The sequence below is a fragment of the Pan paniscus genome, chromosome 11 (genome assembly GCF_029289425.2).
Source record: "Pan paniscus chromosome 11, NHGRI_mPanPan1-v2.0_pri, whole genome shotgun sequence".
Taxonomy (NCBI): domain Eukaryota; kingdom Metazoa; phylum Chordata; class Mammalia; order Primates; family Hominidae; genus Pan; species Pan paniscus.
The window spans coordinates 265,057-283,307 of record NC_073260.2 but is presented as its reverse complement, the minus strand read 5'-3'; the positions used below and the strand labels follow the sequence as shown (position 1 = coordinate 283,307).

Genomic DNA, 18,251 nt, shown 5'->3' with positions numbered 1-18,251 from the left:
GTAAACCATGGAGAAGGGGAGACTACTGTAAATAGAATGAGATTTTAAAAATTAACCTATGCATATACAGTAATTGATTCTTGACAGGGTGCCAAAATTCTTGACAAAGGTGCCAAAGATAGTAATAGGACAAAGAACAGTCTCTTCAACTAGTGGTTCTGAGACAACTGGATATCCACATGCAAAAGAATCAAGTTGGACCCGTACTTCACACCCATAGAAAAAAAATTAATTTGGAAGGACCGAAGACCAATATAAGAGCTAAAACTATTAGAAGAAAACATAGTGTAAATCTCCATTACCATGGTTTTAGCAATGGATTCTTATAGATATGATAATAAAGACACAGCAAAAAAGAAAAAAATAGGTAAATAGGTAAAATGTACATAAAAATAATGTTCATCAATGGATACTGTTAAGAAAGTTAAAAGACGACCCACAGAATGGGAGAAAATATGCCATCACATATCTGATAAGGTCTTATATTCAGAATATTTAAAGAATTCTTACAACTCCATAATAAAAATACAGGCAGGGTGTGGTGGCTCACACCTGTAATCCCAGCCCTTTGGGCAGCCAAGGAGGGAGAATTGCTTGAGCCCAGGAGATGGAGACCAGCCTGGGCAACGTAGTGAGATCCCATCTTTCCAAATATTAAAAAATTAGCCAAGTGTGGTAGCACACACTGTAGTCCCAGCTACCTGAGAGGCTGAGGTGGGAGGATGGCTTGAGCCTGGGAGGTTGAGATTGCAGTAAACTGTGATTGCACCACTGTATTTCAGCCTGGGTGACAGAGTGAGACTCTGTTTCAAAAATAATAATAATACAAATGCAAATAACACAATTAAAAATACACAAAGAACCTTAATAGACATTTTGCCAAAGATGATATATAAATGACCAATAAGCACGTTAAAAGTTGCTCAGCAACATTTGTCATTAGGGAAATACTAATCGCAACCACAATCTAACAATATGTCAAACCTATTAAGATGTCTATTATATATTTAAAAAAACAAAACAAAATAAATGTTGGCAAGAATGTGGAGAAATTGGGACTTTTGTGCATTGTGGAAGTGTAAAATGGTACAGCCACTGTGAAGAAAAGTATGGCAGATCCTAAAAAAGTTAAACATAGAACTATCATATGACCCATCAATTCCACTCCTAGGTATTTACACAAAATAATTGAAAACAGGTACTCAAAAAAAAAAAACCTGCATAGGAATGTTCATAGCAGCAATTTTCACAATAACTAAAGATAGGACAATCCGTATGTTCATCAGCTAATGAATGGATTAAAAAATGTGGTATATCCAAAAAATTAGCCAGGCATGGTGGTGGGCACCTGTAGTCCCAGCCACTTGGGAGGCTGAGGCAGGAGAATGGTGTGAACCCAGGAGGCGGACCTTGTAGTGAGCTGAGATTGTGCCACTGCACTCCAGCCTGGGCAACAAAGCGAGGCTCTGTCTCAAAAAAAAAAAAAAAAAGTGGTATATCCATGCAATGGAATATTACTCAGCCATGCAAAAGGAATGAGTACTGATACACGCTTCAACATGGATGAACTTTGAAAACCTACTAAGTGAAAGAGGCCAGACACTAAGGTCACATACTGTTTTGATGCCATTTAAATGAAATATCCAAAATAGATAAATCCATAGAGTCAGAAAGGAGATTAGTAGTTGCCTAGGGATAAGGAGAGAGGGGACTGGGCAGTGACTGCTCAAAGGATATGGGATTTTCTTTTAAGATGATGAAAATATGTTATAATTTGATGAAACTGATGGTTGCACATGCATATTGCAACATGCATATTGTGTGTATACTAAACACAACTGAACTGTACTCTTAATGTTAAGTTTATGTGAATTTTTAACTCAATGAAAATAAAATTTTAACATAAAAAGATAATTAAGTAAATATTTTACATTATGAATTAAGATTTGAGTCATTCAGTTTGGCTTAGCACATTTCTTTCAAAATCATATTTGACTTAGGTTTATCTTTCTCTTCATATTAGGTAAAAATATACCTTTGATTTAAAATAGTATGATACAGTTAACACACTAAGTTTTCTCTTATTTTAATCCCTGCAGTCTAGGTATCATATAGAACTCAGGCTAAAATTTAGAAAAATGGGAATAATAAGTAGCGATGTAATTAACAAAAATCAAGTTTGTTAAAATGATATGTTGAAATACAGTTGTTCTTATAATAGTGTTAAATGCTTGAGACTAAGGGTGTGTGGCATTTGGTCTCCTGTTTGGATACATTGTCTTTCTGAGCAGCATTTCAGGCATTCAGGATGCCTAGCATCAATCTGCAAATTAAAAAAAAAAAACACTGATTGAATTCATGACAGGGAACAAGAATTCATCTGCCTTTCTGCCACTCAACAGTAGGTAAGTCACAACCTCATTTTTTCTTTTGTTATGGAAGACTATTGCATTTCTACCTCATGGTCTTATTAGAAAGAATAAATGAGATAATATATGTAAAAATATTCAGAAAACTTTAAATAGGTCTGTGAACTTCTGTTTGTGTATTACAGCAATGACATAAAAAGGAAGTAGTATGTTATAGTGTTTACAACCATGGATTTTGAAATTTAAAACACTGAGTTTGAATATTTGATGACCGTAGCATAGTGATCATTGCCAATATATTTAATGAACATGTTACTTAATATTAGCATCTCTAAAATAGGGATGCTAATTGCATGAATGAGATAAAAAGCAAGTAGTGTTTCTAAGGATATCACATGTATATGCTTCCAAAACAATTTTAAATGATGCTAATTTAATGAGTTTGTTAATAGCTATTCTTTTTTCATTAAATGGTCTTTAATTTATAAATAGACTTTAAAATATCAGATGTTGATTTTCCTTGAAGATATTTTGCTGTTATACACTATTAGACATAATTCCCTTTGTTTTCCATTTACTTTCATATCCAAGCTTCTAAATATTTTTTCCTTTAAGGCCATGGAAATTCAAAAGTAGAATTCCCATGATAAGTGACCTCAGGATTCAGATCACAGTCATAAAGTGGCCACCAAAAGCGTTGCTAGGTTGTTGTTAGAACTGGAGGCATTGTGGGAAGCACTATGCATATAGCATCAAAAAGGAAAACATTTGTGAAAAGATCCAGTAATAGTGGAAACTTGGCATGCTGGCACGTTTTTTTTTTTTTGGCCGGGTAAGTGGGGGACAGTACAATTAAAGTCAACAGCCTACTAAAATTACCAGGTATTTTCTTTATACAGGTAATGCATAGTATCTATACCACAACACTGAAATTCTCTCTCTCCCCCATCTCCATTGCTGTTTTTCAATTCGACAGGCATTTATTGAACATCCACTCGTGTCAACCTTTTCAAGGAAAAGTTAGAATTTTCAATTGCTCCATATGCTTAGATTATGTCTTGGTTTACAAGGAAATTTCTTGGTCTAGGTTATATTATATTTCAGTAGGAACTAGCAACAACCTTGGAAATTGGTTCTACAGTGAATTGCCTCAGACCTGTTGTATGTGTGTGATCATTTCTAGAGTAACAATTATTTTTTTAAATAATTCTATTGGTATCAGTTTTTGAAAGGATTAAGATATAGTATAAACATTCTTTACCAAGAAACCATTATTATCAATTATCCATCTGTTTATATACATATTCATGCCCACATCCATCCGATCACCTGCCTCTCTCTCAAATTTACAAGACTTACTGTGGGCCAGGATTTATGAATAAAATACAGTCCCTGCTCTCCAGAAACTCATAGACCTAGCAAGGGAGGCAAAGAGGCTAGTAATTGTAAATTATATTATGAAGTAGATAATATAAAAGATTTGAAAACACGTTGTGAGAGCACAGAGGAGTAATATCTACCCCAGACTGGAATAGAGAAGGAGACATCCTTGATGAATTGACGCATGAGATGCAATTTTGGAATGAGAAGTAATCAGCTAAATGAAAAACGTCAGGGATTGCTTTAGAGCAAAAAGATTTCGTGAGTGAGCCTCAACAGTCATGAAAGAACAAGGAGTGTCCCTGTAATTCATCAGGTTGTGAGGCGGAGAGGCCACATGAGAATGTGGGGAGATGGGCTGTATGCAGATTCCAGAGCTTTACCGACATCATGAGATGTTTTGAAGGCAGAAGTCTCAGGGATTTTAAGTGGTGAGTAGGCAAGATAAGACGAGGGAAATACTCCATTGCTAGGCTTTTTGACTGCTTCCCTTTTAATTTTTATGGTATCCCTTCTTGCTTGCTTCTATTCTTCTCTCCCGTTTCTTTCCTGTTGCTCCTGTCCCTTTTCTCTCCACCCTTAGTCTTCCTTTGCCTTTCATCTCTTTCCTTACTAATATGAATCAACTAAACAATGGATACATTGTAAAGACACCAGCAATAGACTGCTCAGCAATATGAGGTTTTATCTTGGTAATGAACTCCTTACTGACAATAGTTTCTGTTAAGTGACAGCTGTGATTTTTTTAAAAGAGAAAACAGTTGTTCTCATGTTTGTAAAACTGTATTTTGATTTTTAAATGCTTATTGGAATGGCATTGACATTACTACATTGAATTTGCAGGGTTGTGCATCTTGAACCTCTTATTTTATACTTAAGTCTATTTTTAAGTCAAAAGCAATGCAAGTTTGGTTTAGGTTATTCAATATTTTAATATTTAATACTTAAGTGATCAATCATTTATATTTATAAAAGTCTCATTATAAAATATTCGAGTGGAACTAAATTGTATAAAAGTAAAAAGTTGCTCCTTCCCTCCTCTCCTCCTCCCTTCCCTTCCCCTCTCCTCCCCTCTCTCCTCCTTCCCCCCTCGGTCCGCCGGAGCCTGCTGGGGCGAGCGGTTGGTATTGCAGGCGCTTGCTCTCCGGGGCCGCCCGACGGGTAGCTGGCGGGGGGAGGAGGCAGGAACCGCGATGGCGCCTCAGAAGCACGGCGGTGGGGGAGGGGGCGGCTCGGGGCCCAGCGCGGGGTCCGGGGAAGGCGGCTTCGGGGGTTCGGCGGCGGTGGCGGCGGCGACGGCTTCGGGCGGCAAATCCGGCGGCGGGGGCTGTGGAGGGGGTGGCAGTTACTCGGCCTCCTCCTCCTCCTCCGCGGCGGCAGCGGCGGGGGCTGCGGTGTTACCGGTGAAGAAGCCGAAAATGGAGCACGTCCAGGCTGACCACGAGCTTTTCCTCCAGGCCTTTGAGAAGCCAACACAGATCTATAGATTTCTTCGAACTCGGAATCTCATAGCACCAATATTTTTGCACAGAACTCTTACTTACATGTCTCATCGAAACTCCAGAACAAACATCAAAAGGAAAACATTTAAAGTTGATGATATGTTATCAAAAGTAGAGAAAATGAAAGGAGAGCAAGAATCTCATAGCTTGTCAGCTCATTTGCAGCTTACGTTTACTGGTTTCTTCCACAAAAATGATAAGCCATCACAAAACTCAGAAAATGAACAAAATTCTGTTACCCTGGAAGTCCTGCTTGTGAAAGTTTGCCACAAAAAAAGAAAGGATGTAAGTTGTCCAATAAGGCAAGTTCCCACAGGTAAAAAGCAGGTGCCTTTGAATCCTGACCTCAATCAAACAAAACCCGGAAATTTCCCGTCCCTTGCAGTTCCCAGTAATGAATTTGAACCTAGTAACAGCCATATGGTGAAGTCTTACTCGTTGCTATTTAGAGTGACTCGTCCAGGAAGAAGAGAGTTTAATGGAATGATTAATGGAGAAACCAATGAAAATATTGATGTCAATGAAGAGCTTCCAGCCAGAAGAAAACGAAATCGTGAGGATGGGGAAAAGACATTTGTTGCACAAATGACAGTATTTGATAAAAACAGGCGCTTACAGCTTTTAGATGGGGAATATGAAGTAGCCATGCAGGAAATGGAAGAATGTCCAATAAGCAAGAAAAGAGCAACATGGGAGACTATTCTTGATGGGAAGAGGCTGCCTCCATTCGAAACATTTTCTCAGGGACCTACGTTGCAGTTCACTCTTCGTTGGACAGGAGAGACCAATGATAAATCTACGGCTCCTATTGCCAAACCTCTTGCCACTAGAAATTCAGAGAGTCTCCATCAGGAAAACAAGCCTGGTTCAGTTAAACCTACTCAAACTATTGCTGTTAAAGAATCATTGACTACAGATCTACAAACAAGAAAAGAAAAGGATACTCCAAATGAAAACCGACAAAAATTAAGAATATTTTATCAGTTTCTCTATAACAACAATACAAGGCAACAAACTGAAGCAAGAGATGACCTGCATTGCCCTTGGTGTACTCTGAACTGCCGCAAACTTTATAGTTTACTCAAGCATCTTAAACTCTGCCATAGCAGATTTATCTTCAACTATGTTTATCATCCAAAAGGTGCTAGGATAGATGTTTCTATCAATGAGTGTTATGATGGCTCCTATGCAGGAAATCCTCAGGATATTCATCGCCAACCTGGATTTGCTTTTAGTCGCAACGGACCAGTTAAGAGAACACCTATCACACATATTCTTGTGTGCAGGCCAAAACGAACAAAAGCAAGCATGTCTGAATTTCTTGAATCTGAAGATGGGGAAGTAGAACAGCAAAGAACATATAGTAGTGGCCACAATCGTCTGTATTTCCATAGTGATACCTGCTTACCTCTCCGTCCACAAGAAATGGAAGTAGATAGTGAAGATGAAAAGGATCCTGAATGGCTAAGAGAAAAAAACATTACACAATTTGAAGAGTTTTCTGATGTTAATGAAGGAGAGAAAGAAGTGATGAAACTCTGGAATCTCCATGTCATGAAGCATGGGTTTATTGCTGACAATCAAATGAATCATGCCTGTATGCTGTTTGTAGAAAATTATGGACAGAAAATAATTAAGAAGAATTTATGTCAAAACTTCATGCTTCATCTAGTCAGCATGCATGACTTTAATCTTATTAGCATAATGTCAATAGATAAAGCTGTTACCAAGCTCCGTGAAATGCAGCAAAAATTAGAAAAGGGGGAATCTGCTTCCCCTGCAAATGAAGAAATAACTGAAGAACAAAATGGGACAGCAAATGGATTTAGTGAAATTAACTCAAAAGAGAAAGCTTTGGAAACAGATAGTGTCTCAGGGGTTTCAAAACAGAGCAAAAAACAAAAACTCTGAAAAGCTCTAACCCCATGTTATGGACAAACACTGAAATTACATTTTAGGGAATTCATCCTCTAAGAATTATGTTTTTGTTTTTAATCATATGTTCCAAACAGGCACTGTTAGATGAAGTAAATGATTTCAACAAGGATATTTGTATCAGGGTTCTACTTCACTTCATTATGCAGCATTACATGTATATCACTTTTATTGATGTCATTAAAACATTCTGTACTTTAAGCATGAAAAGCAATATTTCAAAGTATTTTTAAACTCAACAAATGTCATCAAATATGTTGAATTGATCTAGAAATTATTTCATATATAAATTAGAATTTTTTTGCATTTATGACCTGCTGTTTTTCTACTTTGTAATTGTGAGACATTTTCTTGGGGAGGGAAAATTGGAATGGTTCCCTTTTTTAGAAATTGAAGTGGTCTTCATATATCAACTACAGAAAAGGAAAAAAATAGAAATTGAAGGATTTTTATGAAATTATATTGCATTACTATTTGCAGTCAAACTTTGATCCTTGTTTTTGAAATCATTTGTCAATTCGGAATGAAAAATTATAATGTAAGATATTTTTACATTACATAAGTTCATTTTACAATTAAAAAATTGCACTTCTTCATCTTATGCCTGTTTGAGAAGATATTAAATTTTCACATTGTTGACAGTGAAATGCTATGTTGGTTTATAAGATTACAGACCATTTGTTTTCATGTGGATAATTTTAGTGCATTGCTCACCCGGTATGTTTTTTTTTTTAACTTGAACATTTTGCTTGTTTTGTTTTTCTTTTTTAATTAGATAATCACATGGAAAATTAAGGTGTTCATATCTTTAAATTAGGATTGCAAACCAAGGGAAGAACGCATTTGAGATTTTAAGATGTCACTTATAAGGGGAGAAGTGTTCTTAAAAAGTCAACCAGAAAACTGTTATGCCTTTTATTTGTTTGCAAGGATGTCTTTGTAATGTGTTTCATGAATAGAATATCCAATACAGATAAGCTGACTTGAATCATTTTGAGCAATTTTGCCCTTTGTTATATGTGTTTCACGCACATATTTGCAGTTGGATTTTCTCCAACAGAAAGTGGATTCACTACTGGCACATTAACAAGCACCAATGGGTTTTTATTCCAACTCCGAGCACTGTGGTTGAGTAACATCACCTCAATTTTTTATTATCCTTAAAGATATTGCATTTTCATATTCTTTATTTATAAAGGATCAATGCTGCTGTAAATACAGGTATTTTTAATTTTAAAATTTCATTCCACCACCATCAGATGCAGTTCCCTATTTTGTTTAATGAAGGGATATATAAGCTTTCTAATGGTGTCTTCAGAAATTTATAAAATGTAAATACTGATTTGACTGGTCTTTAAGATGTGTTTAACTGTGAGGCTATTTAACGAATAGTGTGGATGTGATTTGTCATCCAGTATTAAGTTCTTAGTCATTGATTTTTGTGTTTAAAAAAAACAGGAAAGAGGGAAACTGCAGCTTTCATTACAGATTCCTTGATTGGTAAGCTCTCCAAATGATGAGTTCTAGTAAACTCTGATTTTTGCCTCTGGATAGTAGATCTCGAGCGTTTATCTCGGGCTTTAATTTGCTAAAGCTGTGCACATATGTAAAAAAAAAAAAAAAAGATTATTTTAGGGGAGATGTAGGTGTAGAATTATTGCTTATGTCATTTCTTAAGCAGTTATGCTCTTAATGCTTAAAAGAAGGCTAGCATTGTTTGCACAAAAAGTTGGTGATTCCCACCCCAAATAGTAATAAAATTACTTCTGTTGAGTAAACTTTTTATGTCATCGTAAAAGCTGAAAAAATCCCTTTGTTTCTATTTATAAAAAAAGTGCTTTTCTATATGTACCCTTGATAACAGATTTTGAAGAAATCCTGTAAGATGATAAAGCATTTGAATGGTACAGTAGATGTAAAAAAAATTCAGTTTAAAAGAACATTTGTTTTTACATTAAATGTTTATTTGAAATCAAATGATTTTGTACATAAAGTTCAATAAAAAAAAAAAAGTAAAAAGTTTAAGCCGCCTTCCTCCCTCCTCTCGCCTCGTTCAATCTGTTACAAAGTTCAGCTAGAGATTTCCTTCTCCCTGTGGAGTTTTATCCCCTGCTCCTGTGGCCGTCCTCCCGACGGATCCCTGTGGTGCCAGGCAGGAATGGCCTGCTAGGGGACCCGTTGAGCTCCCAGGGCCTTTCTGCTGCTTCCTCTACCCCTGTGTTTCATTAGGCTCTCCAAATCCACCCAGCTCCAGGTAAAGTCAGAAACTTCTATTGCAAACAGACCTTCGGCTTCTCCAGTGCGGGTGTGTGTCCGGGAGAGGGGGGTCTGCCTTTTTCACTTCCACAGGTGGGGCCCTGACAGTATTTGCGGTGTCTTCCGGGTCCTGCAGGAGCAGTCTGCTTCCTTCATGGGGTCTGTGGGTCCTCTCAGGATGGCTGGTTTGTTCTCGCAGTCAATCTGGAGCTAAAACTCACAATGCGGGCATCCATCTGCAGGCTGCTCTGTCGGGAGCTGCGATCCAGTCCTGCCTCCGGTCCGCCATGATGATTTCTCTCCCCAGGTGATTGAAACAATACGGAAGTATAGACCACATGGAATTCTTCTCTGCAGGATTCACCGTTGGTAATATTTGGTGTGCATTCTTGGAGAATTTTTTTATTCAAGCACACCCACAAAGTCTCGTTAATTTTATAATGCATTCTCTAGTTTGTCACTTAAATTGGAAATTTTTCTCGATCTGCATATGTAGAACCATTTAGTTGATTGTAATAGCTTCATAATTTTCCATTGTATACATGTCATATATTGTGATTAGTGTTCGCTATTGTTTGACGTGTCAAAACCATTTTATTTTATGTATATAAGTGTATGTATGTGTAAATATGTATGTTACATAAATATATTCTATATATATTTACTCCTGTGCTAGCATGTCTAGAAATAGATTCCTCCACTTTAACTTATATTAAACATTTTCAATTTGTAATTTCTTGAAAAGTATACAGTAATCACTTTTGTTTTAAAACCTTGAAAATACTGGAAATTTTTGTTCTTTCTCTTACTCATTTCTCTTTTTCTATTTCTCTGTCTCTCTTTTGCTGTTGAATGGCAAAACAGAAAACAATGAAGCTCCTAATGACTGACAAGCACCATTGAAAATGGAAACATGAATATATTTATTGGCCATTTGCACGTGCTGTTGCTCCTGTTGTGAGTTACCTGTGCATGCCTTCTCATTTTTTCAAATTCGACCTTCTCGTGGAATTAACCTATTGACTTTTTCTTAATCATAATATTCTGATTGATGACACTATCATACCTAACCTTCCCATTGAATTGTATCAAATGAAGACAGTTTTATTAATAAGGAATTTTAAATTTAGAAAATAAAGAAGAGGAAAACAGACAAAGAAATCACCCATTTTTCTACCACTTAGAAAAAAACCCTGTTTTTACTTTTTCTTCCCTTTTATTTTGGTCTTTAAAATATTTTTTGTTCATCTTATACTGTTGGGAACATACTGAATCAACTTTTTTTTTCATATTCCAGAATATGCATATAGTAACATATATAATATATATAAATATATATATATATAAATCTATAACGTCAAAACCTTTGGATAGAGATTTGACTATAGTTCCCTTTCAAGTCACATCCATTGTCATTCACCTTAGTTACTGTCCCATTCTCATGCCCAATTGTGCTCCATTTTCATCAATTATTGGCTATAAAATTCTTCCTCCATTGCTGTTGTGGCAGGGCCTCCTGGCATCTCTGCTGTAGTGTTTTCTTTTGACCGCAATACTTGTTCCATGTCCATAACACTTAGGATTCCCAGTCCTGTTTGACCTGGCTGCCCTCAAATCCATTCTTGACTCCCACATGTTTATGGTGCTCCCGCCAGCTCCTGCTGCTCTCCTGCTGAAGTGGTGCATTGGGAGCCTAGGCTTGGTGTGGAGCGGCACAAGAACGAGCAAGGACATGAGAAAGTCAAGTGGTGTGGGCTTGAGGGAAAGTGTGTTGATGGCTGTACAACTGGGAATCCCGTGCTATTCAATTCGGGTTGAGAAATAATCATCAATAATGTTTGATGCTTAGAGATAAAGTGGTTTTGAAAATTATGTAAGGAAAAAATGTCAACGTATTAGATTGAAATCTATAAAATTGATATTTGATCATCTTTTGATCTACAGAGAGCATAATTTTATATGGTTCAAATCAATAAATACATGTAAGCCTGGAGATTTACAATTTATTGATAAACACTAAAGACAAAATTTCAAAATGAATTTCTTATATATTTTATCTTTTTCTTTCTATCCAAATATACTTTATTAACTTTTTTTATTTTTACATCTCAACTTTTATTTTAGATATAGTGGAGATTTGTTTTAGGGACGTGCAGGTTTGTTTCATGAGTATATTGCATCCAGGTTGTGAGCATAGTACCCAGTTGGTAGTTTTTCAACCCATGCCCCACTTCCTCTTCCCTCTAATAGTCCACAGTGTCTATTGTTCCCATGTCTGTGTCCATCTGTGCTCAATGTTTAGCTCTCACTTATAAATGAGACTGTGCAGTGTTGAGTTTTCTGTTCCTGCATTAGTTTGCTTAGGATTATGGCATGCTGCTCCATCCATGTTACTGCTAAGGACATTATTTCATTCTTTTTTATGGCTGTATAACACTCTGTGGTGTACATGTTCCCACACTGCCTTTATCCAGTCCACCATTGATAGGCACCTAGGTTGATTCCATGTCTTTGCTATTGTGAATAGCACAGTAATGAACATATGAATGCATATGTCTTTTTGGTGTAATGATCTATTTTCCTTTGAGTATATACTCAGCAATGGGATTGCAGGGTCGAATGGTAGCTCTGTTTCAAGTCCTTTGAGAAATCTCCAAACTGCTTTCCACAGTGGCTGAACTAATTTACATTCCCCCACCAAGAATGTGAGCATTCCCTTTTCTCTTCAGCCTCACCAACATCTGTTGTTTTTTGACTTTTTAGTAATAGCCATTCTGACTGATGTGAGATGGTATCTCACTGTGGTTTTGATTTGCATTTCTCTGATGATTAGAGATACTGAGCATTTTTTTTCACATGGTTGTTGGATGCTTGTATGAATTATTTTGAGAAGTATCTGTTCATATGCCCTTTGCCCATTTTTTAATGGGGTTATTTGTTTTTTGCTTGTTGATTTATTTAAGTTCCTTACAGATTCTGGCTATTAGACCTTTGTCAGATGCACAGTTTGTGAATATTTTCTCCCATCCTGTAGGTTGTCTGTTTATTCTAGTAATAATTTCCTTTTCTCTGCAGAAGTTTTTTATCAGTTAAACAAATTTGCTTATCAATTTTTGTTCTCTCACTTATCAATTTTTGTTTTTAAAAATTGTTTTGTTGTCTTACTTACGAATTTTTGTTTTCATTGCAATTGCTTTTGGGAACATAGCCAAAAGTTCTTACCAAGGCCAATGTTGAGAATATTTCCTAGATTTTCTCATAGAATTTTTAGAGCTTGAGGTTTTACATTTAAATCTTTAATAATCCCCCCAACTTAATTTTTGTATATGATGAAAGGAAAAGGTCTAGTTTCATTCTTCTGCATATGGCTAGCTAGTTATCCCACCACCGTTTATTGAATAGGAAGTGCATTACCCATTGCTTGTTTTTGTTGGCCTTGTTAAAGATCAGGTGTTTGTAATTGTGGCCCTTTATTTCTGAGTTTTCTATTTGGTTCCATTGGTCTATGTGTCTGTTTTTGTGCCAGTACTATGCTGTTTTGTTTACTATCGCCTTATAGTATAGGTGGAAGTTGAGTAATGTGATGTTTCTGGGTTTGTTCTTTTTGCTCAGAATTTCTTTGGCTATTTGTGCCCTTTTTTGATTTCATGTGAATTCCAGATTTTTTTTCTAATTCTGTGAAGAATGGCATTGGTAGTATGATAGGAATAGGATTGAATCTGTAAATTGCCTTGGGTAGTATGGCCATTTTAATGTATTGATTCTTCTAATCCATGAGCATGGAATGTTTTTCCATTTATTTATATTGTCTTGATTTCTTTAGCAGTGTTTTGTAGTTCTCCTTGTAGAGATCTTTCACCTCCCTAGTTAACTGTATTCTCAGGTATTTTATTTTCTTTATTAGAATAAAATTATAAATGGGGTTGTGTTTTTTATTTGACTTTTGGCCTAGACATTATTGGTGTATAGAAATGCTACTGGTTTTTGTACATTGCTTTTGTATCCTGAAGCCTTACTAAAATCATTTATAGTTCTGGAAGCCTTTTGGCAGTGTCTTTAGGATTTTGTAGGTATAGAATCATATCATTAAGTAAAGTGAGATAGTTTTACTCCTTCTTTTCCGACTTGGATGCCTTTTATTTCTTTCTCTTGTCAGATTGCTATGGCCAGGACTTAGCAACGGCTCTCCACGTATTAATTTTTGTTTCTCCACAAGAGATTGAATGCCTTCTCCAGTTAGAAGTACCATGTATATTTTAATTCTCTGTAATATAACAATGGTATAATAGGTAGCCTTGCAGCTATATTTTTAGCTCATCTATTATTACATGAAGTAATGTTGTTGAGATGGGAGTTTTAGTTATAAGTTAAGGAAAAATTTAACCATTTGATATCTACTTAGTGCCTTCTAGAGACATTGTATTAATTTGCACTATTCCTTTAAGTATTCGAGAATGTCTATTTCCTCACAGCCTCATCCATAGAAAATCATCTTTTTTTTTTTCTCAGATGGAGTCTTGCTCTGCTGCCCAGGCTGAAGTGCAGTGGCACAATCTTGGCTCACTGCAACCTCTGCCTCCAGGGTTCAAGCAGTTCTCCTGCCTCAGCCTCCCGAGTAGCTGGGACTGCAGGTGCGTGCCACCGTGCCCAGCTAATTTGAAATTGTTAAGCACAAAATAGCTCTCCATACTATCTTATCTACACATCTTGGATTACTAGTGTCTTACTTTTAGTATGATTATTGACTGTTCAGATTTCTCCTTTTGTCAATAATCTTTTTACTAACTTTAAACCGATTTGCCATATTTTTTTCTTTATTTGGAAGAACTAATTATCAATCACATATCTAATCTTTTACAACAATTTTCAACAATTTATGCTTATATTTTTATAGTGCTTATATCCTCATATAAAACATTTATATGTATATCTGGATATACTATCTTTATATTTACCTGGATATCTAATGTATTTCTATTTTAATATTTTGGATACTATCGATTATTTCCTCCATTATATTTATGAATCTAGGTATATGCTTACAATGAATTTTTCAACCTAATAGTTCTCCGAGTATTCAGATACTTCCTTTGACTTGTTCCTATTTCTGTCATTTAAATATCAGTTTGAAACTTATCTGAGTTTGTGTTCAGAGACAAAGATTTATTTTTTCTCAGTTTTATTTGTTTTGCTAACACCATTGGTTAATAATTCATCCTGCTCACCTGATGTGATATGGTTCTTCAGTAGTTCCTGATAAACTACTTTAAGCTCTCTCTAGCCCTTTCATTCCATTCTTTACATTGTGACCATTTGAAAGCAGAAATATAACCAAGCTACCACTTAAAAATTTTCAGTGATTTTCTATTGCTATTAGGGTAAAAAACTAAATTATTATAATGGAAACAAGATTTTAAGACTCGCCTATCACTCTATGCTAATCTCAGTTGTTCAGCCTCTTGCCGCACTGGCTTTCCTGTCTTAGGGTCTTTGCACAGGGCATTTCCAAAGTCTGGACTGCTCTTCTCACTTTTCAGTAATAATTTCCTGTAGCGGAGTCTGCGCAGGCACTACTGGGATGCATCACATTGTTCTCATAGCGCTCTGTGGTTTTTCTTAAGGTCAATTATCAGAGTATGTCTATAGTTAGGGCTATGTAACGTTTTGCTCCATCTGAAGTCAGAATCAGTGTCTGACCTCAGAACTTGACATCTTTCCTGGAATATAGCAGTTGCATATTAGAAACGTTAGTTGAGTGGGTAAATGAGTGCATGAATTTTTCAACACCTTGTGATTATGAGATTTCTTTTACTTTAATATTGAATTTAAAACAGCTTAAAATTTTACAAACATTTATTTCTGATAAACTCCTTTTTGTTATTATTTTGTTTTTGATCTTTTAGGTAGTAAAAGACAAAGTCAATGAATGAAGCAAATTACACTGAGGTATCTCAATTTGTGTTGCTGGGACTTTCTACATCTACACCAATACAGCATTTCTTCCTTGCTGTCTCTACAGTGTTTTACATAACAATTGTTCTAGGGAATCTCTTTGTTGTGTTTATAGTAAGCTTTGACCCTCATTTACATTCCCCCATGTATTTCCTTTTAGCCAACCTTTCATTTATGGATTTGTGCTTTTCTACCTTAACAGTTCCTAAGATGATTTCTGACCTGTACTCTGGTCATAATACCATATCATTCCAGGGGTGTGTCATCCAGATATTTGTCCTTCATGTCCTGGGTGGATCTGAGATGGTGCTGCTCATAGGGATGGCCTTTGACAGATATGTGGCCATATGTAAGCCCCTCCACTACCTGACCATCATGAACTCATGGATGTGCATTCTGCTTCTGTCTGGCGCTTGGGCTATTGGTCTCATTCACTCAGTGGCCCAGTTGGCTTTTGTTGTCCATTTGCCTTTTTGTGGTCCTAATGAGATAGATAGCTTTTATTGTGATCTTCCTTGGTTTATCAAACTTGCCTGCATAGACAGCTACAGAATGGAGTTCTTGGTTACTGCCAATAGTGGGTTCATTTCCACAGGCTCTTTCCTTTTATTGATTATCTCCTATATCTTCATCTTGGCCACTGTATGGAAACGCTCTTCGGGTGGTTTGTCCAAAGCCCTCTCTACTCTTTCAGCTCACATCACTGTGGTGGCTTTGTTCTTTGGACCATGCATCTTTGTTTATATGTGGCCATTTCCCTCAGTGTCAGTGGATAAATTTCTTGCCATTTTGGATTTTATGATTACACCCATCCTGAATCCTGCCATTTACACATTGAGAAACAATGACATAAAGATGGCAATGAAGAGACTGAGTAGTCAACTCCTGAGTCTGAGGAAGATCTCCTGAACAACTTATAAGGGCACAAGTGATGCCTTCAATAAGCACCACTGTAAACACAATTTTTTTAAAAGTTATGCTATCTTGAGACAATTTATTGTCCTTAATCATGAGCTCAAACACCTTGGAAAGTATATTCCAGTTTAGTAACCAATAATGTGAATACATATTTAATTCCTTACCTATGGGCTATTTTGCATAGTTTCATAACTTTAAAATATAGAAAACATACTCTTGTGTGGCTCGCATTTTAACTAGTCCATAGAACATTCTGAGAAGTTTATGAACTTTATTCCACAGTGCCACATTTACAGATTTACTGGTATATACTGATATTTTCTTCTGTTACTAGGCTGGGAAATGTTCTCATCAGAGAGAATGACTGGTTCCCATCACAGTTATTATTTGGCAAGCAGAGCAGTTTCACATTCTATGTTGATTCAGGTTTGCTGATTTTTCATTTTCTTCCTTTGTACTATTACCTATATTAATAAATGTACTCAGTTCCATACATTTTGTAAGAAATTTAATTTGTTTCATAGAATATTGTGAAATACTCACATACACATAAAATAGTCAAGTGGACAAAGTTAGTTAAGTGGTCAGTAGTGCTTTGAATGCCTTTTTGGGGTCTGGTCACTAAGAGGTCAAAGATGGTTTTCTTTTTCTCAACCTTGAGTTTAACCATGCCCTTTAAAAGTGTGCTGGTGGTAAAAAGTTATGAATTTAGAACAAGTATTCAGTCAAAGAAAGTAGAACTAGGCTAGGATTGAAAAATGCTAAAGAGAGGGACCTCGGATATAATCTTGCTCAGCAGCGGATCCAATGCAAGAATGAACACCACTGTATCTTCAACCATTAAGCAACCTGTTCTTTTAAACTTCCAGGTAGGAGAAACTGACCAGTACCTACAGCAACACAACACCTTTTGTAAACTACCTATTCAAATTGAAGTTGTATTCTTATAGTGAGATGGAATTTGCTTCCCTATAGCTTTCATATTGCGTTTCTCATTTTATAATCTGGAATTGTGCATGATAAAATATTTTTATGATGCCTCCTCCTTTCATGTTGGAAAATAAAGATTGTTCTATTGTGTCTTCCAGTTTTAGTTCAATATTTCCAGTTAATATTTCCAGTTAAATATTTCTTCTGAGATTAAACATATTGAATCTTAAATCTTTTTAGACAAGATCCCCATCTTGAAATATTCACCATAGAATTTTTAAAAATTACTATGAGGCAACCTGAAATATCAGCTCAATTTTCTAATTCCTAATAAATTCTCTAGCAACTATTTCATATATCATTAAACATTTTTGGAAGTTGCAAGAATGGTGAATATAGATTACAGAGATAGCTTAGTCATGTGGCTTCATATATCAGATGGACTAGGTCAAATTAAGTAACTAGAAGCAAATTTGTAGAAAATTTTTGAAGGAACTATAGAATATATTATAATTTGTTCATATATTTGCATTTTGTATGTATCTTTACATATCAGATGTGCATTAAGAAGCAGCTTGATGGCAGTCTTCTGCACATTAAGTGTTAACAGTAGTTGGGAATTTTGCTTTGGAACTTGGTTCTCTCCTGTTAAAAGGTTAAGATTCTGAAATAGCCAAGAGCATATGGGAGCACTTAACAATCAAATTAAAAGTGGCCATAACTGTTGTAATGGATTGTGTTATGAGCTGAACTGTATCTTCCCCAAATTCATATGTTGAAGTGCCAACCCCTAGTACTTCAAAAAGTAACCCTATTTGGAGATAAGCCCTTTATTTTGAAGTGGAGATTAGGTTAAAACAAAACTATGAGGGGTGGGGCCCTAACCCAATATGACTGGTGTCCTTATTAGAAAAGAAAGAGACATCACCAATGTGTTATTTTTTAAGTGACACTCAAGTTGAAAAACAAGTTATAAAATTGTATACCAAAAATATAAAACTAATTTTTT

General features: G+C 35.9%; 1 protein-coding gene across 3 annotated transcripts; it reads left to right on the top strand.

The window, feature by feature from the left end:
- Window positions 1-3,067: 3,067 nt before the first annotated feature.
- LOC117977863 (polycomb protein SUZ12-like) lies at window positions 3,068-17,394 on the top strand. 3 transcript variants are annotated; one of them, XM_055117360.2, is made up of 4 exons: window positions 3,068-9,749; window positions 10,307-10,399; window positions 13,952-14,073; window positions 15,346-17,394. In XM_055117360.2, the coding sequence occupies exon 1, from the start codon at window positions 4,943-4,945 to the stop codon at window positions 7,160-7,162; it is 2,220 nt and encodes a 739-aa protein (XP_054973335.1). In that variant the 5' UTR covers window positions 3,068-4,942; the 3' UTR covers window positions 7,163-9,749; window positions 10,307-10,399; window positions 13,952-14,073; window positions 15,346-17,394. The 3 variants fall into 3 exon arrangements, with proteins under 3 accessions (XP_054973335.1, XP_054973336.1, XP_054973337.1); XM_055117361.2 differs by lacking the exon at window positions 15,346-17,394 and adding an exon at window positions 9,750-9,821 and having other exon boundaries at window positions 3,068-9,440; window positions 13,952-14,141; XM_055117362.2 differs by lacking the exon at window positions 15,346-17,394 and adding an exon at window positions 9,750-9,811 and having other exon boundaries at window positions 3,068-9,440; window positions 13,952-14,140.
- Window positions 17,395-18,251: the final 857 nt, after the last annotated feature.

Excerpts from the sequence above, each read along its gene's own strand:
- LOC117977863 (XM_055117360.2), top strand. The coding sequence starts at position 4,943 with ATGGCGCCTCAGAAGCACGGCGGTGGGGGAGGGGGCGGCTCGGGGCCC.